The sequence below is a fragment of the Sinocyclocheilus grahami genome, unplaced genomic scaffold (genome assembly GCF_001515645.1).
Source record: "Sinocyclocheilus grahami isolate Dianchi unplaced genomic scaffold, SAMN03320097.WGS_v1.1 scaffold226.1, whole genome shotgun sequence".
Classification (NCBI taxonomy): Eukaryota; Metazoa; Chordata; class Actinopteri; order Cypriniformes; family Cyprinidae; genus Sinocyclocheilus; species Sinocyclocheilus grahami.
Window position 1 is genome coordinate 960,167 of NW_015505405.1, and position 26,258 is coordinate 986,424.

General features: G+C 35.8%; 1 protein-coding gene across 2 annotated transcripts in view; it reads right to left on the bottom strand.

Annotated features, from left to right (window-relative positions):
* sfmbt2 (Scm like with four mbt domains 2) overlaps positions 1 to 23,163 on the bottom strand; it is a 47,474-nt gene extending 24,311 nt beyond the window's left edge. Inside the window, exons 1-4 of one of the 2 annotated variants that reach the window (XM_016287917.1) lie at positions 23,059 to 23,163; positions 16,104 to 16,198; positions 14,007 to 14,247; positions 8,359 to 8,379 (exon numbers count right to left, since the gene is read on the bottom strand). In XM_016287917.1, the coding sequence (XP_016143403.1) occupies positions 8,359 to 8,379; positions 14,007 to 14,247; positions 16,104 to 16,196 (355 nt within the window). In that variant the 5' untranslated portion in view covers positions 16,197 to 16,198; positions 23,059 to 23,163. The remainder of the gene's footprint in view (positions 1 to 8,358; positions 8,380 to 14,006; positions 14,248 to 16,103; positions 16,199 to 23,058) is intronic. The other variant, XM_016287918.1, reaches the window with a different exon arrangement.
* Positions 23,164 to 26,258: the final 3,095 nt, after the last annotated feature.

Here is a 26,258-nt window from a genome sequence, read left to right on the forward strand (position 1 = left end):
GGGGCCCGTCCCGCGCTGGGGGGGGGGGGGGGGGAAACAAACGGAAAACCAAAACACTTTTAAAAACGGAAAACAAACACGGGGAGAGGGGGCGCTGCTTACTGTCCTTAGTCCAGTATTTTGTCACGATTGCTACTGTGAGGGAGCGCGAAACGAGGAGACGTGGAGTACATCAACAAGGAGACTTTATTTACATCAAGGGAACCAGGAAAACACACGTAGCAGAGGAGGTTGACATAAACAGACATTCACAATACCGGACCCGAACTGATAACATGGAACACTTTATATACAAATGACATGATGATGGGATGATGAGACACACCTGGGATCAATAGAACTGAAAAGGGGATACCTGGAACAAATAAGGACAGGAACTGGAAGGACCAAATATGGGCATGGAAACACATGGGGAGCAAAACACACACAAAACACGGAACAGAGTCTGACAAAAGTGTTACCCCTTTTTTAAAGTAGAGGGGTTTGTGAAGTCTTTTCAGAGTCTAAGCAAGTTAGCATTAATTATTACATTATAATTAAAGGGATTAAGATTTATGGTTAAATTGGAGCAAACAAACAGTGTGTAAACTGGATCTTTTGCAGTGTATGTGAAAATGCCTTCTGCTCTGTCCTTGTGTTACTGTGTTTTACAGACAGGAATAGAGCAACTATTTTTACAGATACACTAAATTTGTCACCACACTTTTTTTAATAACAGAAGCTCAGTCATCAGAGACTCTAGCCATTTCCATTTAAACAGGACACGTATTTCTGTCTCTATTATTTATTTTCCTCTTTTAACTAGCACACTACTTGACTACTAACTGTCTACTAACTACAGCCACCATAACAACTGTGATTACTTTGTAAAATATATATCTTGCGGTAAATATATTATAGTTTAAAATGTTTTTTTTTTTCTAAAATTATTTAGTATAACGTTTGAGTTCATACTAAGATTTCTGACTTTTGATTACAGTTGTTTTTTTCAGGAGAAACATCTGACTTTTGCTTCATTTAATATTATTGCTTTGTAGAAGCAAACAAAACAAACATATTAACAAGATCTCATTTGTTATATTTATTTCTTATGGGATTGTGACTATGGCTACAAGAGATTTTGTAGATATAAATATTGTAAAGTTAGTTTACTTCAAATCCATTGTGGCACTTTTTCTTTTGTTTCTTTTGGCTTTACAGACTTGTTCGGATCAAATAAATGAACGCATAATTTACAACAACTCAAAGAGACACGTGAGGCGCTTTGCGTTTCCTCTTTTCTGCACTAGGGAGTCTCTATGCAAATATTCATTTTGCAAAAGCAGATTTGCATATCTTCCAACAACTCTTCTGTAAACAGCGGGCCAGATTTAAAGAGTTTCCCTGCTTGTGTAATCAAAGCAATTATTCAAGAGAGGAAGGGGAACAAAACGCTGTGTGTTAAAGAGAGAGCAGCATTGCGATACTGACTGGTACAGTATAACAACCTGTCCTGTGTGTCTGAAGTGGATAACACCATTTCCTGTTTGCCTGCCAACCACTAGTACATCTAGGATACTATTTTTAACAGCGAAAAGGTCATTGCTTAATCAGGTTAACGCAAGGATATTTGACCAGTTTGTGTTTTTAGGATAATTCCAAAGGACAATAACATCTATTATTAAGTATTTTTTATTTTTTAATAACATTGAAAGTCAGTCTGAATTTTCTTATTCTCTTTTTTTAATTTAGTAGACGATAGATGGATAGATAGACAGACAGACAGACAGAGAGACAGACAGACATACAGATAGATAGATCAGTAATAAAACATTAAATAAAAAGTAAAAAAGACAAAATAATTAGTATAAATGAACATATAAAAGTACATATACAATTTTATTTAAATATTTTAACCTACCAGCTATGGAGTTTTGTCCACTGTAGTGGACATTATGTTTTAATGATTTCTCTGAGACGTTACATGTCACAGTTTTTAGTCTGGATGTCCTGTACAGAGCACATTCAGGGCTTTTCAGAGATACCAAATGATTGGATGTTTCACCATGACCACTCTCTCTCTTTGGTCTTTAACAATGTCTGATATTAATTTAGTGATCAAATGTAACACCCTAATGCAAATATGATAATATTTTGTAATTATCATGTAAATCTGACTAATTGTCAAAATGTTTGTCATAAATCAACATCTCAGGAAAATGTTACGGAGTTTCAAATCAAAATATGACCTTCTGTTATGAAACAGGACATTGATTTAATACATGTCCACTGTAGAGTACACCAGGACTTAAAGCATGTTTATTCCACATTTTGGGAGACACAACAACTGAATAGAGAAAAAATTATATATCAATATTCCTATTAAATATTATTGTGAAAATCTTGTTAGTTATTACTCCCATCATTGCACTTATTTGTTCATTCTATGTTGCCCAAAAAACACATTAATATGCAAATTAGATACCGTTTATAGATACATTGTATATAATGGAAAAACTCGTTTATGGCCATTTTACACACATTTTGCATTAAAAAAATGTTTTTTTTTAAATATCTTTCATAACATAGTTTGGTATAAAGTTTGGTATAAAAAAATGAAAATTGATTTCTGATTAAAACAAAAATCCCACTGTTTTTGCCTTTTCATGTCTATTCATGTCTTTTTATAAAAATAAAAAAACAGGACTTTTTAAAGGCATAACATATGAATAAAATATAATTTTTCAAAAATTGTATTTTTCAAAATTTTTCTTATGCTCTAAACAATGTAATGACATGAACAGGTTTTTTTCCTGGTAGTCATTAAAGTAAAAATGTATGTATTATTTTTAATTGTAGTTATTGTGTATACACAACTAATAATTACGGTAGTTAATAAATGTATATATACATAGTATATATACACTTTTTATTAAATGCTTTATTAAATAAAAAAATAGAATTGTATACACACACACACACACACATAACTTAAATGATTTTAGCAAATGGCTGCAATATAACAGAGTGAAAAATTTAAGGGGGTCTGAATACTTTCCGTACCCACTGTATATAAACACTACATTGACTATTAATATTTAGTTTAATAATCTATTTAATCTACTTAGTGTTCAATATTGTATATAATATATTATAGTCTATATTATTCCATTTAAACACACACAAACCGCGATTTTGACATAGCATGTAATTTGACAAACAAATCTGACCACAGAAATATATTAAGGACAAATATATTAGTGTGTCAAACCATACACTCTAAAAAATGCTGGGTTAAATACAGCCCAGTGCTGGGTAAAATAGGGACAAACCCAGCAATTGGGTTGTTTTGACCCAGCGGTTGGGTTAAATGTTTAACCCAACCTTCTGGGTAGTAACCCAACCGCTGGGTCAAAACAACCCAGTATTCTATCACTATATAAAACCATCACAAATATAGCTATAAATATAGCTGTGAACCACCACAGTATTGGCCCAAAATGTTGTGGTATAAAAGACCAACACTAATGTAATTCAGCTCAAATAGCTACAATAAGAAAAAGTTGAAAGTTTGATTGTGTGTGAATGAGTGCTTGTGGCAGAATGCCGCTGTGTCTCAGCGTGTAATCTCCGCAGCACAAGTGTGTACGCTAATCGCTTAAGTAGCGCTAGAACGGGAGTGTGCGGCCGTTGCCATGCCAACTACCCCCCCAGCGTCTAAGCACTCTACTCAGGCCGTGTGTTCGACACTCTTCAGTGGAACGGGATCATTTCATCACATTAGCTCATGACAATCAAATTCAACACATACTTATGTGATTAACCTTGGCCCTTTTTTTATTCGGTGCATGCTTGAGTGTGTGCGTGTGTGTTTAGTAGCTTCTTTCATGTTTATTAACTATTAAACTTAATGAATAATTCATTGAATTCATATCATACCATTTGCAAATCTACACTTAAGTTAAATACAGATTAAAGGCCCGTTCACACCAAGGACAATAACTGTATAGTTTTATAGTTTTAAAAATCAATCTAAATCCATACCACAACTGTAATAACAGCACACAGCAATGATATCGTTGGAATCACTTTCAGAACAGTTTTTCTGGTGAATGATAAAAACAATTTCAGCCAATCAGAATCCTCGTTTAAAGCGGTAGGTAACAGATCTTCATTGCGCACTTATAATAAACATAATGCTATCATCTGTTGGTGTGGACGCTAGTATAGTTATCGTTATAGTTATATTTTATAGTTATCGTTGTTGGTGTGAACGGACTTTAAGGAATAGTTCACCCCAAACAAAAAATGCTGTCATTATTTACTTACCCTCATGTCGTTCTGTATGAGTTTCTTTCTTATGTTGAACATAAAAGAAGGTATTTTGAAGAATGCCAGTAATTGAACAGTTGATGGTCCCCATTGACTTCAAAAGTATTTCTTTCCCTATGGAAGTCAATGGGGACCAACAGCTGTTTGGTTCTTCAAAATGATTTTATATATCTTCTTTTGTGTTCAGCATATGAAAGAAACTCATTTGGGTTTGGAACAACATGAGGGTGAATAAATTATGACAAAATGTTCATTTTTGGGTGAACTATTCCTTTAATTTCTATGAATGCATGCTGCCTCAGAAAAAAAATACATGTACTTTTTAAATACATGTTTCTGTGCACATTTTAAAGTTTGTAATCGGTTAGAAGGATACAATGTAGTAGTAATTTCTCCAGAAACTATTTTCCTTGTTGGCTGATGTCTCTCTTAGTTTCCAAGTATTCCTCTTTCAGTGCTTTTGGCCGTCTTTGGCCATTGCACAGTTGAAAATATTTATACTTCCTTGCATAATGCCCATACGGGCACATGCCAAAATGCCCATATGGTTAATCTTGCATACTACTGTAAGCTTATCTCAGTGTTTAGTTTTCAAACTACTCCTTAGTTTATGCCAAATACGGTTTATAAAGCAGTTGTATTTTTAAAAGAATACCAGAGCCAATGATTTTTATGATGATCAGTTGTGTTAACTTGTTCTTCCACCAATGGAAATGGAGCACTGTACTAAAATACTTCGATAAAATAAATACCTCTTAAAGGGATAATTTACCCAAAAATGAATCATTTATTCACCCTCATGTTTTTCCAAACCTTTATGAATTTCTTTCAGCTGCTGAACACAAAAGAAGATATTTCGAAGAATGTGGGTAACCAAACAGTTGACGGCAGCCATTGACTTCCAATGGCTACCGTCAACAGTTTGCTTACCAGCATTTTTCAAAATATCTTCTTTTGTGTTCAGCAGAAAGAAACTCTAAAAGGTTTAGAAAAACTTGAGAATCACTACCCATTTAAAATACGTAATTAAAAATAATAGTATTATTTTCGTTATAATAGTATATAGTAGTATTTTGTTGATAAATTTACGCACCTGTTTTTGTCATTAGCGCATGTTCAAAAATTTTTTTAAGATAGATAAAAGCTATTTTTATTTAGTAGTGCCCTTAAATAGTGATGTCTAAATAATTAAGCTCTTTGTGGTTCTTTTTAAAGAACCTGTCCAAAAATGAACCTGTTCACAAACCATGTCGACACTTCCATCACGTCCTAGTCTAAATGAACCAAGAAGCGAGAAGCAAGTGAGCACTTAAGAAAATAGTTTAATTTACACAAATGATCTTTTTGCAAAACCTTGTTTGCCTGGTTCTTGGCATCATGTGGCGTCTCCTTGAGAATCAATGACCGCTTGCAGCCTTTTGTAACTGATGTGTATGAGTTCCTCAATTGTCCTGAGTGCCAACGCTGAATCTCAAAATCATAAAGTCACTGTGGGGAAGAAATCAAATGTGCAGAGCATGCTGGGAAACCAATGAACTTACTGGACCTGGAGGCTTTTTGTCAAGAACAGTGGGCAAGCTTCACTACTCAGGAGAAACCGAGGACCCACACACAACTATCACAAAAGACTATAAACAGAAAAGGAGAACCAATGCTATGTGAGCATTTAAACAAAATAGTCAACAAAAAACTCAGCTATTATTTTTTTTTTTATTGTGGAACATAATTACTGAATTTTAGAGATTCTTCTTATTTTAAACTTTTGAGCAGAGGTTAGGGATTAGTTTTGTTATTGTTAATTACAACTAAAAGTATTAAACATTTTTTTCATTAGTTCAAATAAAATTTTTATATTTTTAATTGAAAACTTATTTGTTTTGTCTCATTTCATTTTATTATCTGCCATTTTTTATTCGAGGTAATAATGTATAAATAATTATCTGTTTTTATCTGTATGCATAATGTTTTACATTTAACATTTTTACATTGGTTTTGCCCCGGAAACAGAAAGAATGTGTAAAATGTGTTTCACAGAGCATGATATACGTGCAAACATGTGCGTGCACCAAGTGAAGCATGCCAGGCTAAGTAGCTTTACATATGACCTCCGGAGTTGCCTTAACTTTGTATGTCTCAGCTACACAAATGCATGCAAATACACAAGCTCTCGCGCTGACACCACCTCTCACACACTCTCATTCATACTCACATCATCTAATACACAGGGCTGAGCAAACAAGCATAAGGAACAAGGAAGGAAGATCAACAGAAAATACTGGGGGAATGAAAAGAACATTATGAGAAAGATGAGGCGAGAGATAAAGGCAAAGACCCAGAAAAACAGATCATGCATGCGTCTGAGACGTGGGCGTAGATTTGGGTACATGTGGGACAACATGTATCTACCAGAGTTGAAGGACTAGTTCACAAAAAAAAAAAAAAAGGAAAATTCTGTCACCATTTACTCACCCTCATTACAAACCCATACAACGTACTTCCTTCCGTGAAACACAAAAGGGGAAATTAAAAAATGCTATTGCTCTTTCATGCATACACAATGAATTTCAAGCACAAAAAAACTATAAAATATTAAAAAACTGTAAAAAATGATAATTAAAAATATCATAAAAGTAGTCAATATGAACGGTCTTCTTATGTCCTGCCATAACTTTGTATACCAACAGAGTGACATTGAGTAGTTGAGTAGTAATTTTCCCCTCTGTGTCGGTGGGTTGAAATCAAGAAGTTGAGACAGATCAAGAATAATCTTGAGAGTTTTTATGAATTAGATCAACCGGATCAATAAGAATAATAAAGAGAATTTGAAATAAAAATTAGAGTTTGCTCATTAAAGAAAGAAAAAAAATAGAACAGATATTTAGTGAATTACAACTTGAATTTCATCTCTTCATCAAAGAAAACTAAAGCGTCGTTATAGAATATTCTTCACAATTTCTAATTTTTGCAGGAGTTACATTTTTGATGTGTATATATGTGTGTGTCGTTTTTGTTCAGTGTGAAAGGAGAACCACGTTCGACAAGCAAAACAGAATTTGAAAGCTAGTGATTATTATGCATTTTGTTGCCTGGAAAAGAGCAGCTCTGAGATTTTTGTTACACAAGGAACAACAAGAGTGGGTAGATGATGACTGAATTTGCAGTTAAATGTAAATGATTTAAGGGAAGTGACACAGTTGGACTGTCCAGATTTAGGCATGATAAAATGCTATATCTGCCCCATCATTTTAGACACTTGCAATAATTACGCAACCTAATTTTAAAGACTAAAAGAAAACTTTTAAAATAATTTTAGTGAATTGAAATGCCTACAAATGTGAATTCTTAAAGTTATTTCTAAAATAATATTTATAAAATATTAAATAAACAAGGGGTGTACATATTATTTTAATAAAATAAGCTTAAAGGAATAGTTCACCCAAAAATGTAAATTTGCTTAGAATTAACTAACCCTCAGTGCCTCCAAGATGTAGAAGTGTTTTTTTATTCATCTGAACAGATCTGGATCAATTTAGCATTACATCTATTGTTCACCACGGGGATCCTCATGCAGTGAATAGGTGCCGTCAGAATGAGAGTCTAAACAGCTGATAAAAACATCAACAAATTCACAAATAATCCACACGACTCCAGTCCATAAATCAAAATCCTGTTAAAAATGAAAAAAAAAAAGTGTCTGCAAGAAACAAATCCATAATTAAAGCTTTTTAAGTAGCGCCAATTGATGTTTTTATCAGCTATTTTAACTTTCATTCTGACGGCACCCATTCACTGCAGAGGATCCATTAGTGAGCAAGTGAAGAAACAAACTCTTCTGAGGATGAGGTACTTGTACAGATTATAATGTCTTTCTAAACAACTGTTTCGCTATAACAGGCAATATCATACAGTGAAAACAGGGTGCTTTTGCTTATTTGATTTGAAAACGTTGAAACCAAACCTATGCCCTTGGTCTGAGAGAAAAGAGGACAGACTGAGAGAGAGAGAGAGAGAGAGAGAGAGAGAGAGAGAGAAGTAGGCTCGGCTTACCTGCTCTGAGGTAAACGTTATCTGAGAAATAAACAGACAGGAACAAAGATGACCAGCAAATACACACTGACTAAACATGCACACTCACACACACTCATAAAGGTATGCATACAAACAAAACACTACTTGTGGCGCAAATTAAACACGGTAAAACAAACAGTATTCCTGGCTGTGCCTACACTTTTTTTTTTTTTTAATTAAGCTTCTGTACACACTATAAACCCTAATTAATGGCGTTTACTTGCATTTGCATGAGTCATTTAATTTAGTCATATATCTTCTGGCACTCAATGAAATGAACTTTGCTAATGTAAATGGGTCATGATGACAATAGTTTTCCATAAACCATTTGATTAAATGCTAAAGAACTCTATTTCTACCATCAGTTATTTTCCTGTCAAAACAAATGATGTAAATTACAGTATTGCACGTTGCAGTTCTTCATTGGCTGATTGATTCAAATGTGTTGTTGATGTTAAACCCTTAATCATTTTAAAGACCAAATTTCAGCCCAGGTTTGTTAGCTTTGGGGTTAATATGCTAGTGTAAACACAACAAAATAAACTTTTATAGCATTTTAAATGTTTATTACAATACCAAAAAATGTTCAAATGATCTCTAGAATTAAATTCTAAATTCTAAAAACACAAATACCATCAGCCTCCCATAACAAGTTGCAAATTATGGTTTATTTTTGGTGCTGATTTTAATACATTCGCTATTTACATTTATTTACCTCGTTCTTTGAGAAGGAAGTGGCTTTGTGTGGTTTACTGGGCTGTGATGTAAACTAAAGGCTATTGGCTGTTATATAAAAAGGGAGGGAGGGCTGTTGTATGTCCTGCCCCAACTTCCTGTTTCAGCGCATCAACACAGGAAAGTAAACTGCACCAGTCAAACCATTTTAATGGGTTCTTTAGAAACGCCTGCATTTTTGGACTACAGTGCCATTTTGGAGAATATTTCAACCACTAACAGAATCTTGCTTCAGAGCTTCTGGCGATTGTTGATGGTGTCAGACTGCATCTTATTTTAGAAATGCAAACACAGATTTTATCTATTTCTTCCGAAAACACACATACACAAAAAACCAGACAGATTGCTTGACAGTAACAGCAACTTTAGATTTAACTAAATAATTGACCATAAATAAAGCAAACTTTAATGCATATTTATTAACTCAGTAATTTTATGTAAATATTTAAGTGCGCTTAAATTAAGTTTATTACTATTTTACAAAATGTTCCAGATTAAATACATTATATATTTACAAAAATGCACTTACAGTGGAAGCCTAGGGGCAACGGTACATTGACAGTGCATTACTTTAAATACAATTCTTTCAAACTGAGGTGAAATTGAAAGTATTTTCAGTAGCAACTGACAGCATTCCACAAATGCTTTCCATGAAGTTGAATTTTATGTTATGCATACTGTATTCCATAGAGTATATAATCTGAATACTCCTTTAATATGCATAATGGAAGGATGTATTAAACACATCGATTTTAAATTCAAATGACAAAACCCAATAATGCAATCAATGTCATAATTTCCTCATTAAGATATGCATCCAAGTAAAAAAGGAAATGTACCGTCAGCTAGACATTATCGCAAAATAAATCCCATCAAGATGATCTTGCGATAATGACAGAATGCAACACATGACTATCTGAGATCAAGTATAAGAAATGTATAAGGTTAAGAGAGAGACTAAATTGGTAACTAGACAGTTTTGGAAAAAAATTAAATGAAAAGATTTCTTAAAGGGGTCATAGGATGCCCATTTTCCACAAGTTGATATGATTCTTTAGGGTCTTAATGAAAAGTCTGTAACATAGTTTGGTTAAAATTTCTCAATGGTAGTGTAAAAAACACCTTTTTTACCCTGTCAAAAACAGCCCTTTTCAGAGCATGCAGTTTTGTAGCATTTTCCTTTAAATGTTAATGAGCTCTGCTGACCCCGCCCCTCTCTTCAGAGCCGCTCTCCTAGAGACTGTTTACTTCAGCCGCATTCATCGTGAAACTTGCTAATTAGCACATTATTATGAAAGGCGATTTGTAAAGATTCATTTAAAAAAACCTTACACTCACTTCTGTAGGTGAAGCTGGACCACGAATGATTCACACGAACATAGACGCATTTATGTAGATCGGGGGCGCATTCCCTTCAGAAACAAACGCAATCCACTGCGTCTTCAGCGGCTCAGATGTCGGAAGTAAATGACGACTGCTATGTTCATTATTACATCCAACAACAGAAGACCTCAATCGCTTAGGAGTCATTCTTGTCTACATCTGCTCCAGCGGTGAAACAGTGGCAGACTGATGACAGATCACTCAGGGCGGAGCTAAGGTAGACGCCAGTCCAGTCTGTGCTGAAACACTACTGTCAATCAATCTATCGTGGGAGAGGCCTGTTTTTGTGACGTTACACAGACAGGCATCTGAGATCGGCATGTAGGATTAAATGATATGATAAAATACAATACATCTGACAGCCTTGCAAATATCTGACAGCAACCCAAATGTGGAAATCATACACTGCATATTCAAGGGTTCAAATCTCGAATCTGCTGTAGGATGCACAGCGAAGTTCTGCAATAGCACAGTACCACAATGAAGGCCCTAACCTTAAAATGATCATGACTGTGGCCTGTAGCCTAAGATTAATACTGTATGTGTGTGTTTAGGTGCCAATACCTTTGACCAATGAATTACAATTTTTCCACTTATTTGTGACTGCTGGATACAGATTTTTGAAAATACAGATTTGACAGAAATTGCACTCACACAAAAAAAAAAAATATATATATATTATACATCTAAGCACAACTAGATAGAAAAATTATATTCACTCCATTTTTCCAATGAAAATGTTTAATTGCCGACATTTCTGAAGGCCTTAAAGGGATAGTTCACCCAAAAATGAAAATTACCACATGATTTGCTCACCTTCAAGTAATTCTAGGTGTATATGACTGTCTTCTTTCAGATGAATACAATCGGAGTTATATTAAAAAATGTCCAATTATTATAGTGAATGGGTGTTGAGATTTTGAAGACCAAAACACTGCATCCATCCATTATAATAAGTGCTCCACACAGCTGTAGGCAAAGCGTTAGCTCCGGTAAGTTAGTCTATATGCTAGTCTTGCGAGAACCAAGATTTGTTAACAGCATAGGAAAATCAGTCTCCTCTTGGCTTATATCGCAATTATGCAAAATTTTTCTTTACAAATCTTCATTTTGAACTTCTACTTCGAGACCAGTGTTTTGTTTTGCTCTCTCCTCTGTGCTTCCGCGCTTGTCACATCTCACTGGAGCTTACGCTACATCGTCCGCTGGAATGCCACTCTTTTGTGAACGCGCATACTACAGTTAGCGGAAGCTACACTCTTAAAAATAAAGGTGCTTCAAAAGGTTCTTCACAGCGATGCCATAGAAGAACCATTTTTGGTTCCACAAAGAACCATTCAGTCAAAGGTTCTTTAAAGAACCATCTCTTTCTTACCTTTTTGTAATCTGAAGAACCTTTTTTCACCACAAAGAACCTTTTGTGAAACAGAAAGGTTCTTCAGATGTTAAAGGTTCTTTATGGAACCATTTAGACAAAAAGGTTCTTCTATGGCATCGTGAAGCACCTTTATTTTTAAGAGTGTAGAGCTTACCGTTTACACAGTTTTGAATATGGTTATTTTTCTTATATAAATGCATCGTTTCGCTTCAGAAGGCTATCTTTAACAGCCCGGAGCCATGTGGAGCACATTTTATGATGGATGGATGCACTTTTTTGGGCCCCCATTCACTGCCATAATAAAGCTTGGAAGAGCCAGGACTTTTTTTATATAACTCTGATTGTATTCATCTGAAAGAAGACAGTCATATACACCAAGGATGGCTTTAAGGTGAGTAAATCATAAGGTAATTTTAATTTTTGTGTGAACTAGCCCTTTAAAATCACAGAAAATAATTAATTTCTGGCCCAATCGATATTTATTTCAATAAACCCGCACCTGTCCTGTACTTCTAATCTTGATCTATGTTCTATATTACTATTACTATACAGACTTTTCAAGAATTTAATTTCTAATTCTGTTTTATTCTACACTAATGAATTTGCTCTTTAGGATAGTGAAACATCTGAAACAAATGTGTAACTTGTCAATGTGTTCTTAACTAAACTTTCAACTAAACCCTTATTCTTACATTTCCATTTCAGCATACCATTCACTGCCATTATAAAGCTTGGAAGAGCCAGGACTTTTTTTATATAACTCTGATTGTATTCATCTGAAAGAAGACAGTCATATACACCAAGGATGGCTTTAAGGTGAGTAAATCATAAGGTAATTTTAATTTTTGGGTGAACTAGCCCTTTAAAATCACAGAAAAGAATTAATTTCTGGCCCAATCGATATTTATTTCAATAAACCCGCACCTGTCCTGTACTTCTAATCTTGATCTATATTTTATATTACTATTACTATACAGACTTTCCAAGAATTTAATTTCTAATTCTGTTTTATTCTACACTAATGAATTTGCTCTTTAGGATAGTGAAACATCTGAAACAAATGTGTAACTTGTCAATGTGTTCTTAACTAAACTTTCAACTAAACCCTTATTCTTACATTTCCATTTCAGCATAATTTTTTTTTATAGCCCTAACCCTACCTAACTTTATTTGGGACTGTCTAAAGCATCATAAGGTAATTTTAATTTTTGTGTGAACTAGCCCTTTAAAATCACAGAAAATAATTAATTTCTGGCCCAATCGATATTTATTTCAATAAACCCGCACCTGTCCTGTACTTCTAATCTTGATCTATGTTCTATATTACTATTACTATACAGACTTTTCAAGAATTTAATTTCTAATTCTGTTTTATTCTACACTAATGAATTTGCTCTTTAGGATAGTGAAACATCTGAAACAAATGTGTAACTTGTCAATGTGTTCTTAACTAAACTTTCAACTAAACCCTTATTCTTACATTTCCATTTCAGCATAATTTTTTTTATAGCCCTAACCCTCCCTAACTTTATTTGGGACTGTCAATTTTACATTGACCAAAATCTACACTTCCGAATTACACTAAGAAATTACATACTACCCTAAGAACATATTTTACTAACAATAATAGCAAGTGATAACAATATAAACGCACACAAATAGCAAATGCTGGATTACTGTAAAGAATTGTGACTGTTCACCAATGCTGTTTTTGGGCAAACATTGAAAATCCAGGTTAAAGTTCATGAAGAACTGATATGGTGTATTGGATAACACTGATAACCTGCTTCCAATTCCAAAGAATCAATCCCACCTTTGAAAGAAAATAATCCACTTAAACCTAAAGCCTGTCCCAGGCTTTCCAGCCGTTATAGACATTACAGTGCTCACTCATTCATTTTGGAGGACAATGTATATATTTCAATACAACTTTGCATTGTTCGTTTGATTAGCATAAGTATTTGAACAAACAAGGTATGCGCTCTACATAGCGAAAAGAACTCTGTGTGTGTGCTTGGACGTCATTTGTTTAGACAGGAGGGACTGTTTTAACACAAGCTTTATCTGTGTTTGAATAGACATGTGTCTCTGAAGGTGTGTTGGTTTAAGTTTGGGTGCACTTGCGCCTTACCTTCAGGTGGCTGAAGCGTTTTGTTGTTCTGAGCGCACCAGCCGACAGGATGAAGTTCGGCTGTCATGACGTCACACCAGAAGTCAGCCTTGCGGTCGTCGCCATAGCCACAGTAGCGCAACAATAGCAACTGACCACATGTGGTTATAATGGTGGCCACCCAATATGTATCCAAACTGCCTTTATTAGCTACTTCAAGCTTCATTCCAGGCTGAAAACTGCTCTGAAGACTGAGCTCCACCTGTAAGGTTCAGTCAGATGTTAGTATGATGTATTAAGGCTTTGCTGTATTCTTCCATGAAACATACATGGGCTTATTGATGGCCTCAAAACACTAATAACCATATAATATATTGCTGATATTACATCCTTGAGTGATCAGTTTTGGCCTAATGTTAAATCGCTCCCCTCCTATTTTGTCAGTGTGTGTGATTCTCAGGACCTGATTTGACATTAGACATCAAGTAGCAACCCAACACAGTGCCAAACCTAACCTGTATTTCATGTTTCCTAGATTTTATTTTTAAATGTGCTCACGATTTTGAAGTGAAACATGTTACACAATGTGCCCATGTTGGAATCAGTCTATTTTTTCTAGTTTTTACAAAGTAACTTTGTGCCAAAACACCATTTACAAAATCAACGACAAAAAAAAATATGCATTCAAAAGCATTTGGGGTCTGTAAGATTTTCTAATATTTTTGAAGGAAGTCTCTTATGCTCACCAAGGCTGCATTTATTGAATCCAAAAATACAGTAAAAACGGTAATATTGTGAAATATTATTGCAATTACAAATATTACAAATGATTACAATTTAAAATAACTATTTACTGTTTTAATATACTTTAAAATCTAACTTAAAGCTGAATTTTTCAGCAGCCATTACGCCAGTCTTCAGTGTCACATGACTGAAAATCAGTCTATTATGCTAATTTATTATCAATACTAGAAACACTTGTGCTGCTTAATATTTATTTTATTTTTCAAACCTGTGATACTTTTTTCAGAATTCTTTGAAGAATAAAAAGTTAAAAAGAACAGCCTTTATTCAAAGTAGACATAATTTGTAACAATATGAGTCTTTACTTGACATTTTAAAATCAGTTTAACATATCCTTGCTGAATAAAACAAAAAAAGAAAGAAAGAAAAAACATACTGACCCCAAACTTTTGAACGCTAGTATATATTATTATGAAACATCTGAAACAAATGTGTAACTTGTCAATGTGTTCTTAACTAAACTTTCAACTAAACCCTTATTCTTACATTTCCATTTCAGCATAATTTTTTTTTATAGCCCTAACCCTACCTAACTTTATTTGGGACTGTCTAAAGCAAACAAACAATTTTACATTGACCAAAATCTACACTTCCGAATTACACTAAGAAATGACATACTACCCTAAGAACACTTGTGCTGCTTAATATTTATTTTATTTTTCAAACCTGTGATACTTTTTTCAGAATTCTTTGAAGAATAAAAAGTTAAAAAGAACAGCCTTTATTCAAAGTAGACATAATTTGTAACAATATGAGTCTTTACTTGACATTTTAAAATCAGTTTAACATATCCTTGCTGAATAAAACAAAAAAAGAAAGAAAGAAAAAACATACTGACCCCAAACTTTTGAACGCTAGTATATATTATTATGAAATATTTCTATTTTGAATAAATTAATAAGTGTATGTGGGGAAAAAAGTATCACAGCTTACAAAAAAATGTAAAAGTAACTAAAAATAAAATAAATAAATAAAAAAATAAGCAGAGAAACACTGTTAGTAAATCAGCATATTAGAATGATTTCTGAAGGATTATGTGACACTGAAGACTGGAGTAAAGGCTAATGAAAATTCAATTTTGCCACCACAGGAATAAATTATATTTTAAACTAATATTTAAAGTAGTTATTTTACTGTATTACTGTATTTTTTATTAAATAAATGCAGCCTTGGTGAGCATAAGAGATTTATTCAAAAAATATAAACTTACTGATCCCAAACTTTTGTATGGGTTGGTAGTGTGTGTGTGTGTGTGTGTGCGTGCGTGCGTGACACACACACACAGAGAGAGACATTCTGTCTGTGTGTTCTCACATGTCTGAATGAAGTGTGAGGGGCGGCAGTGGCTCCAGTTTCTTCGAGGTACTCCTCCCAGTTAAAATCCACCTCCTCCTCTACACAATCCATGCCTGGTAGGAAAGAGAAACACTGTAAGAAAGTGTGTATGTGCATGATTAGTTTGCTGTTGGCACAGATGTTATTGTGGTATTTCGTCTGGTTTGTTATTTTTATGGTTACCAATTTGGGCGAGCCATATTCTGTTCAATCACATGAATGCAAATGTTTCTAACCAGCTCAATTTCATGCATCATTGTGTTCCAAAATGTGTCCCAATGCAATTCTTAACTCAAGTATGTGTTTTCACTATAGCCACAAGGAGATCTATAATGAGTAAACTGAAAACGGACTTCCTTTGTGGTCAGTTTTCTGTCCTAGTACTCTCACAACCCAATTAATTCCTCATTAAAACTAATTCTGCCCAACATTTTGGTCAATTAATATTTGGTTTTACACAAAAAATGTGATGTTAGTCAAAATAATGTGGGTTGTTGTTTGTAATTCTGACCTGCATATTTGCATATAGTTTGTATCTAAAGAAAATGGTCGGCAAACGACTGTCAATAATCTTACAAGACTCTATGATAAACAAATGCAGTGACGAGTTTTGATGAGCAAATGCAAGAAGTATTCCTAAACTCACAAGTGTGACAAACACATTCCTATCACTCCCACGTCGCTAGACCTAATAACATTATTACATTACTAAATACACCAAAGATTTCTGGTTTTACACTAGGCCATTTATGTCATGAGTCATCAGATGTTTCACTTAGAAAAAAGAAAATGCGTGGGAGAGTCTAATGTGTTTTCCCAATGCTGAGCACAGCTGAGGACTTGTTCATTTAGAACAAAATCCTCTAGAAGATTCAAGATACAACCCTCATTCATCTAAAACCAAGGACAGAACTTCCATATTTCTATTACTTTTCTAAGCGTTCAACAATTTTGGCGCAATTTCACACATTCATTATATTTGACCAGCTTCCAATGTTAGAGAGCATGTGAAGCGTATCTATCAAGATGATCATATAGAACAGTTACATGTAAATGAATGTGAAGAATCGAACACTAAAACTAAAATAAGGTTGCAATTCTACAACACCTGCTCTTGATTTACTGCATAGTGTGAAAAAGATGAAAACTTCTCACAAGCTACACCTTGTTGCTCTCATCTTCAAATCGAAAATGTTGTTCGCTCCATTGTTTATTCACATCAAATCATACAGTAGCTACTCTCACTGTGGTCTATGCTGGATTGTTCACTAGGTAAACAAAGAGAACTTCAAAAAAAAAAAAGGCTGAGTAAACAAATAGACCATTTTACAATCTTGCTGTAATTTCAGATACAGTAATCTAAGCACTGTTGGTGTAAAGGTCTGTTCTGCTCTCCTATGGGCTGGGATTTGGATCTTCTGCACTGTCTCCAGTATGTGAAAAGCTGATGATTGCACTGATGATAATAGCTGATCAAACACTGATGTCTTCAACAATAGCATGTTTTGGTTACATCTACTTCTACTGCTTCTGACCTGGAGTCATGTAATGCTTTAACACTTTTAACATGCTATTATTTCTTTGAATTCAGAAAAAAATGAAGACTAAACATGCCTTGTTTGCTCATTTTTGGTTTGCTTATAACTAGTGAATCACATAGGTTCCTAATTAATTCAAAGCCCAATACACCATTCTTTAAAATAAAGCTTCCATTTGGGACTAATAAACTTTTTTTTTTATTCTCTAGTTCTTCAAAAACCATCTACATTCTTAAAATAAAAAGTGCTTCAAAAGGTTCTTCAAGCGATGTCATAGAAGAACCATTTTTGGTTCCACAAAGAACCATTCAGTCAAAGGTTCTTTCTTCAAAGAACCATCTCTTTCTTACCTTTTTATAATCTGAAGAACCTTATTTCGCCAGAAAGAACCTTTTTGTGAAACAGAAAGGCTCTTCAGATGTTAAAGGTTCTTTATGGAACCATTTAGACAAAAAGGTTCTTCTATGGCATCGTGAAGCACATTTATTTTTAAGAGTGTATACTGGTGTTTTAAAGAAGCCAGAAACCAATATGCTGGTCTGAAGAACCTTTTCCAGTCCTTCATTTCCATTCATTTTCACAGAAGCAAATTGATTCTTCATAAGAAAGAAACATACTCTTTAAAGTTACTCTTTTTGGAGTGAAGAGCAATAAATAATGCATACATTGTGACACTAAAGTATTTTTCTTCTGGTTTCAGATGGAACTAAGAATGAGAAGTGCACGTTAACACCAAAACCACTTCCTTGCAAATGACTCACTCAATATTTGCCATGATGGCAGTGTGTGTGTGTGTGTGTGTGTGTGTGTGTGTATGTGCATTTGTTGTGTGTTATAAACACAGCAGACCAATTCTACAGAAAAAAAATATTATGGTTCTGTCACTCACTTGGCAGATATTTTTGGCGTGTTCCGCACTAACCCTGTCGAAAAAAGACGAGAATCAAAGTGGAAATTGACGCCACAAGGATTCACTGTGACTTACAGTATGTGGGTTTTAAATGTGGAAAAGGTGTTCTGTCCCCAGTTCATGGGAATTTGCATCCAAATTGCTGTCAGACAGGCAATATTTGTTAACATCAAATGGGTAATGTTCGAATGATATCTCATAGTCATTGCTGCTGTCATTTGGATGTCTTGATTGTGGGTTTGTTGTGGTTCAGCCAACACAGTTGGGCCTGTGGGTGGAAAGACACCTCCAGATTGAAGATGTGGAATTAAAGTGAATTATCAAGCCTAATCTATAATGTGGGCTGTTTCAGAATAAACCCAGATTTTAGGAAGGCCGTAATATCGATTAGCTCATATTGAGCCAGATGCCCTCTCTCGCTCTAATCCAGGACTTGTTAAACTGTGGAAGGGGAATTAAGGGATTATCGGAGCACAATGTAGCATTGCTTTTCTTATTAAAATAAATGGCTCTGGCCTTTTTCAATCTGAGACACATTTAATAATCCATTTTAATCACCCAAATTGGAGAGAGGAATTGTTAAGGCTAGCTGCGTGTTCATCTGTCTGATGTTTAGTTTAGGAGGTTGCAATACATTTATTTGGTCAATGACATTACAATGTAAATAATAATAATATAAAAAATTCAGCCCACTTCAACTTGAAAACTTGAGTTTAATTATTTCCTACAGAACACGTTGTTTTTTAAATGGTTTAACTATTTGCCTTATTTGCTTAATGTTTTCCGGGAAACTCTATATATCAGGAATATAGGAAAATGCTTATGGCAAGAGCCCTGTAATAGCTCCATTAAAAATTATTTGAGTATTCAATTATACATGCACACCAGAACTTAGCACACAAACCTCAATAATGGCAATGAGTAAAAAAAATCACCACATAACTGACAGTGACAACAACAACAGCACAAGTAAAAGTAGCAAACAATAAAACAATAAGTACTCCATATAATTCATTACTATTAGAAGAAGTACTGGATTGCATAAACCCATGGGTCATCACTAGAAGCTGAAATCAATATGCTTGCAGACTTGCTAGAGAAGTCAGTAATGAATGGTCAGTGGAATCAGAAGAAGGGGATGACAAAGAACTTGCTAGCTTGACACCATCGAAACAGATACTAATATGAACAAAGAAGCAGTGCTTGAGGGGATAGGATGGAGAATGTTTCTCCATAAGGTCACAGAGAGTCGGATACGACTGAATGGATAGTTTATCATAATTAATTAATGCTGCAATGCGTGTTGTGAACTCAAGCAGGCCTACAGCATCTTTTACAACTGCGTGGTCAATCTTCTATTGGTGTCTTATATACGTATATTAAATACAAGTCTGCAAGCGTTCTCATGTTTAACGTGTAAAATTGCCAGTTCTGTTTCTCAGAACAGTTTCCCTTTTACACATGCCAAAGTAGCTACCAATTTACAGTGTTAGGTTTATTGCATTTAATCCAACCACTCTGAATTTACTTCAGTCAAGTTAGAAAGAAAAATCAAGTTGAAAGTCAAATGGACAGAAACAAACATGGTATACCACGCCATCTTTTTTTCTGCCACTTATACCTGATGTTTTTCTATAAAGTATTATATATTAAAGCAGTCACGCTTTATTTTAAGGTCCAATTTTCACTAACAACCCATTACTGGCTTTTGCCTCAATAAACTACTAATTGGCTGCTTATTAATAGTTAGTAAGGTAGTTGTTAAGTTTAGGTATTGGGTAGGATTATATGGTCATGCACAATATGTGCTTTACTAATAAACAGCCAATATGTTAATAATAGGCATCTAATAAGCAACTAGTTAATATTGAGGATTGTTCCCTATAAAAGTGTTACCAATAAAGCATTAGTCTTGAACTGAAATAGGATGACATCACTTCTCAAAAACACAACATGATGGCATCACCAAGGTACAGTATTCAGTTCCTTGCTATTTTCTCTTTACCAGACAAAGAAAAATACCCATGGCATCATTCTCTATAAAAACAACTTTGTGACCTTATAAAGGGAAATCCATCCTGTTGGTATGCTAAGTGAGCTGATAATGCTAGATAATATGTGTAGGATGTAGGATAGTAGCTATGCATAAGCCTATATGCCAAAAAAAGAATAAACACTGCCCATGCATTCCTGCACTGCAAGATGCTTATGGACATGAAGTTCCCTTTTAATAAATCATTATGAATGTGAAAGTCTGACTAATTGGAAGCCGCCTACATTTGCTTTCACTCTCACGTTGTGACGTCCTCAATGACATTACATGACAACGGGCTGAATGTAAATTGCATTATTCAATCCACAACAGAAGAACAGCAGTCACCCGATCTGCGCGACCCGAGGGTAAACTCTCTGATTACCCTATGACGTATCGCATATCTCTCACTCACAGTGCACATCTAACAGTGTTTGTGTGTCTTAAATATTGCTTACCAGTAGCCTACTTGACATGTTACGTAACGTTAATCAACGTGTGCGAATACGACTTTTTTTTTAGGTATTTACTTAAGTCACAAAACGTTAGTGAATCTCGCGCAGCCCCAAATGCAGTTTGTCTCCACTGCTACAGTAGGCTATACATTTTGTAATAACGTTTCTGTGATATATCACACATTTGGTAATAAGTTAAACGTATTTACGTTTTGTTTACGTACTGTACGTGCTCAAGCTGCGTGCTGTTGCTATGGTTACCTCCTCAGACGAAAGCAACTTTGCTAGCGTCTATTTGGCCGCTAGTGATACACTCGATAACTCGTAAACTTTTGTGGCTCCTGGAACGTTGTATATAAGGCTGAATGTAAAATATAATACGTAGACCACTTTTAAGACCTCCAACCTTTTGTTTTGACTTAGTTTTGAGGGTTCAGGCTTTAATTAGCGGGTCAACCTCTTCTCCCTCATAGCGCCGGACAGGTGTCGTATCTGCTTTCGTCTTGTTCTCCTGCACTTAAGATTTTTACCTTAATGGAAAAAAAAAATGTTCTGGCTCAACTGTGAAGGCACAATCGATTCCAATGTCAAGCTTTGTCGAAGCTTACACTGTACTGGGACCACCGAACTGGCTGGCTGATTTAGCGTATTTCAACACATCGATGATTTGGATGCCATGAATTCCATAACCGTATCGTTGAAGTGTCTTTATTTCTTATGGCAGAACGGTTTAATTAGGCTTAACAAATGCTTCCTAATAAATGGGCCTGCTATACGATAGTCTAAAAAGGCTACCAGCGTAGACGTGAAGAGACTCGTGTTTATCTCTTTCAGGTCAGGCAGAGAATTAAAAAGAACAATTTCATCTCAGTTCATCTCATCTCCAAACGCGTGACTCCATTTCCCCTTCAATACTGCCATCGGTTTAATCCGCCCGTATGAATAAAACCCCAATTTACAGCGACATCCACCAATATAAAGGTTAATCAGATAAATAGCTACTCGCATTTTGCGGAAAATTAATCACTTTTAATTCAAAATCATCATAATTGATTTGAGAAGAATACGATGGGTCGTTCATTCGTAAAATCGTGTAACGTCTTAATAAATAGCTTTTTGAAACTGGGGAACCGTCTGATTAATAGGAATAATATGCGAATAAAATGATGGTTCTCTGTCAGCCCGCACAGCGAAGAGTAGGCTACACAAAGCGAAACAGGAAATATTGTATGAGCATGTGTGATACTGTACTTTACACACTCTAAAAGTATTGCAGCGGAAAAAAACTCCACCGACGTCGCCAAACGACAACTTTAAATTTAATTCATTAAAGCACGTCCAGGTGCAGCGAAAGAAACGAAAACTGGATGCGTAACCAGTGCGGTTTTATTTTTTCCTTCTTCAAAGATTTTGCATGGCAGTTTTAACACACCTTAACCCGCCATGTTGAAAGTGGATTTGACACATGAGGAACGAGGATTTCGGCTCATATTCTGCGCACCTGAGTCACGTACACCGACCGGTTCGTGACGTTCAAAACCTTTATATAAACACCGACCGAATATGTCAACTTAAGTGTAGATATTTACGCCGGAACGTTGTGTCCTTTGAAATCGAAAGGAGGTCAAATGGCAGTTTGAAAGTAAAGTCAATAACAGAGCGAGAGTCGCTTCGAGGAAGATCACGACACGAAAATATCGCTTGTTACATAAACGCTATTTTCCACGATATTCCCAGCGCGCGTATCATCGGATCGTAAATATATTTATCGGCCGAATCGAAAGTGCGGTCGCTCGACATTCGTGTTACGTATAAATAAGGTTACTTTAATTCTCGGACCGTTTTGTCAACTCTTCACGCAGACGCTTCTGTATCTTTCCAAATGTTTTTAACGAGGAAAAAGCGTCTGGACGCGGACATTCGCGCAAAGAAGCGCGAGTCCGTGTCTGTCACGATCACTATTACAGAATGAAGTTCATGCTGATAATGTTGCTTTTACCTTAAGCGAGTTTTTTCCGTCTATCTGAATTGAGTGATCCGGTGTTCTGGTTGAAGCAGGAGCGGTGTGTGTATGTGTGTGTCCAATATGGCATCATCCCGCATCTGCGCATGTCTCAACATCTACAGATTATTTTCAAGCCGACTCCTTCATTGACCTTTACAGTTGCAAAATTTGTTCAGCCCATTATAAATAGAAATGGGCCCGAGCCTCCGCCTCCCTCGTGTGGGGAAACTCATGGCTGTGTCTTAAAACCTTGCGAGCCTCCAGCATGGACTGTATTGGACATTCATAGCACTTTTGGGCATCATTGACGCATGCATCGTTTTTGGACGCTTTAGACATTTCGATGGCCAAAAATGCTGTATAAGAGAACGTGGTAGAAATGCTCTCTATGTAGGTAACTCAATAGGTTTTGATACACAAGACAGTGTAAACAAGAGGGGGCTGCTGTTGCAACCTCATTTGTTTTTCATCTCGATTATCTATTTGATTATTTCTTCACACTTAAGCAAAAACCATTGACCGCTTTACATGTGGAGTGTCTTTTTACTTCCATGTCTGTAAGTATAATTTAAAGTGACTTTATGTAATGAATGTTACAGTATATCTAATTGCAAATTAATGTAAAAACAATGTATTGTTTTTTTATTAATAAAGCATATTTTTAATAAAAAAATGAATGCAGAAATTAATATTATTTAGAAATTATAATCCTATTTCAGACATGCAAATTCAGTGCTGATCTTGTCCTCCATTGCCATCCTGTGGTAACCGTATTTATTGCTGTGCTGAATTTAAATTGACATCAATATGATACTTTACAGTTTACAGCTCACTGTAAAGTACTACTCCTCTAGAGCAAAAAAATAAAAATAAAAACAAGTGTTCTCAATAGCATTGGTACAGAAATAGGGGTTAGTTTATCAGGCAACACCATCAACACCCTAACCCACTCACACATTCATGTAGGACACTATGTACACAAACAAGGTGAAATTCATTGAAAAAAACTGCTCTCATCTAATAAACACAGGCTTCCACTTAGTGATGTTACAGTAACAGATGGTTCATGCCTTGAGCTTAATCTACAAGAGGAGACTGTGACAAGCATGTCCAGGGACAGATTACCACTGCTGGAGCAGCGACCTTGTGAGAGGAGATAAACAATGTGGGTCAATACTTTATCCTCTCCATGCTCTGGGATAGTACTGAAAGTTTTGCCTGAGGAAATTAGCTCTGGACATTATCTGGTAGCCGATACTTTGGTATAAAGGCCTTCAGAAAAGTATGTGAATGAAAATATCCATAGCACATTACAGACCTGTTTTATAATGATTTTCAAAATATCAGTTTCAAGATTTATAACTACACTGTAAAAACGTGCAGTTGTTAGCTGACCCTTAAATTACCTTTATCTGTGTAACCTAATCACTTTGATTACAATTTAATTAACAGTCAATTTAGATGTTAACATGAAACACATTTACAGGTTACCGAAACCACCAAATAACCATTTAGATTCTTAAAGGATCAGGTGATACTGAAGAATGTAGTAATGGCTGGTGAAAATTCAGCTTTGCATCACATGAATAAATTACAATTTAAAAAAATATATTAAAATAGAAAACACTTAAAACTATAATTATAGTTATCTGTGTGTTTGTTCTGTTGACTTTTAGTTTGTAATCTTGTGCCTTCAGTTCCTGTTTCCCTCTTATTCGTTCCTTGTCTTTGTCACCCCTGTGTTTATAAGCGTGAGTGTTTCCTGTGGTTATGTTCATGTCATTTCCATTTAAGTATGATAAGTTGGCGTGCTCAGATTTCTTCTTTGTTCCTTTTCTTCTGTTTCTTGTATTTTGTCGTTTTTTAAAATAAATCGTAATTCCTTGTTCCTGAGTTACCAAACATTACAGAAGACCTGACTACTACCCATGGATCCAGCAGATTAGTTTGTGTGCCTTTGGCGGGGAGAGACACCACTGAGGACTATGCAGAGTGCTTTTGTGCACCTGCCAGCTTTGTGGACTGGGAGGAGAAAGCTTTTAAGGACTTATATCACTTTGGGCTCAATGAGCCTCTTAAGCCTTTTCTGCCAGGAGGCAGATGTGACTTCAAATTGGATCAGTTCATTAATTACGCTATAAGAACCTGCCTGTCCCCCTACACTGTGGGATACATCTATGCTCCCCAATGAGCCCCAGCATTTCTCAGCCAGTGGTGGCACCCTGTCCACCCTCATTCTTGTTCCTCACTACAAAATCTAGCCCGGTGGTCCTACCACAGCATTCCCTAGCCCTGTGGTTCTACGTCTGGTGGTCCCAAGGCTCCCAAGTCCATTGGTCCCAGTGCCCAGTAGTTCGGTGGTCCCAGTACAGCAACCTTTAGACCTGTGGTCTCAGTGCTCCCAAGTCTGGTTGTCCCAGGGCTCTCTAGCCTGGTGGTCCTAAGTCCGGTGGTGCCAGTGCTCCTTAACTTTTTGGTTCTGTCTTCCTAATCTGGTGGTCCCAAGTCCAGTTGTCCCAACTTTCCTGAGCCTGATGGTACCAGCACTCTCTAGACAAGTGGTCCTAATTCTGGTGATCCCAGCACCAGGGACCAGTGATCCTGAAGGTCCCAAACCCGGTTGTCTCTACTTCAGTGGTCTTGAAGGTTCCAAGCCTGGTAGTCCATGCTCCGGTGGTCCCAGAGGTGCTACCTTTGTCATCAGTGCTTCCTGTGATGACTACTGCCATCTTGCTGTACACACTTCCTCATTTGAGGTGGCATCGTCCACTGCAACTCTGTTCTGCCACTGCCCTGCCTGTTCTGACATGCCATGAAGGCTGTCCTTCTCTGCTCTGTCACGGCCACAGAGGCCGTTCCAGAGTTCCCAGTGTTCCTTGCCAGAACAGTCACAGCCAGTAGTGGCGTCACTTGAGGCTGATGATACATGGGGCAACTTTTTGAGCAATTTTGCCAGGCACATTTTTTTGAGCAGTGTTGCTTTGGCAATTTCCCACTGAAAATGGGTAACACATTTCTATCAGGATACTTTAAATCAGTCGTGGGCCCTGTGTCTCACCTGGTTGCCCATTGATGACAAAATTAGCTAAAGTTGCCCGGCAACATTGCTCAAAAAAATTAGCCTGGCAAAATTGCTCAAAAAGTTGCCCCGTGTATCATCAGCCACATGAGTTTCAAAAGTTCTTCTTAATGGA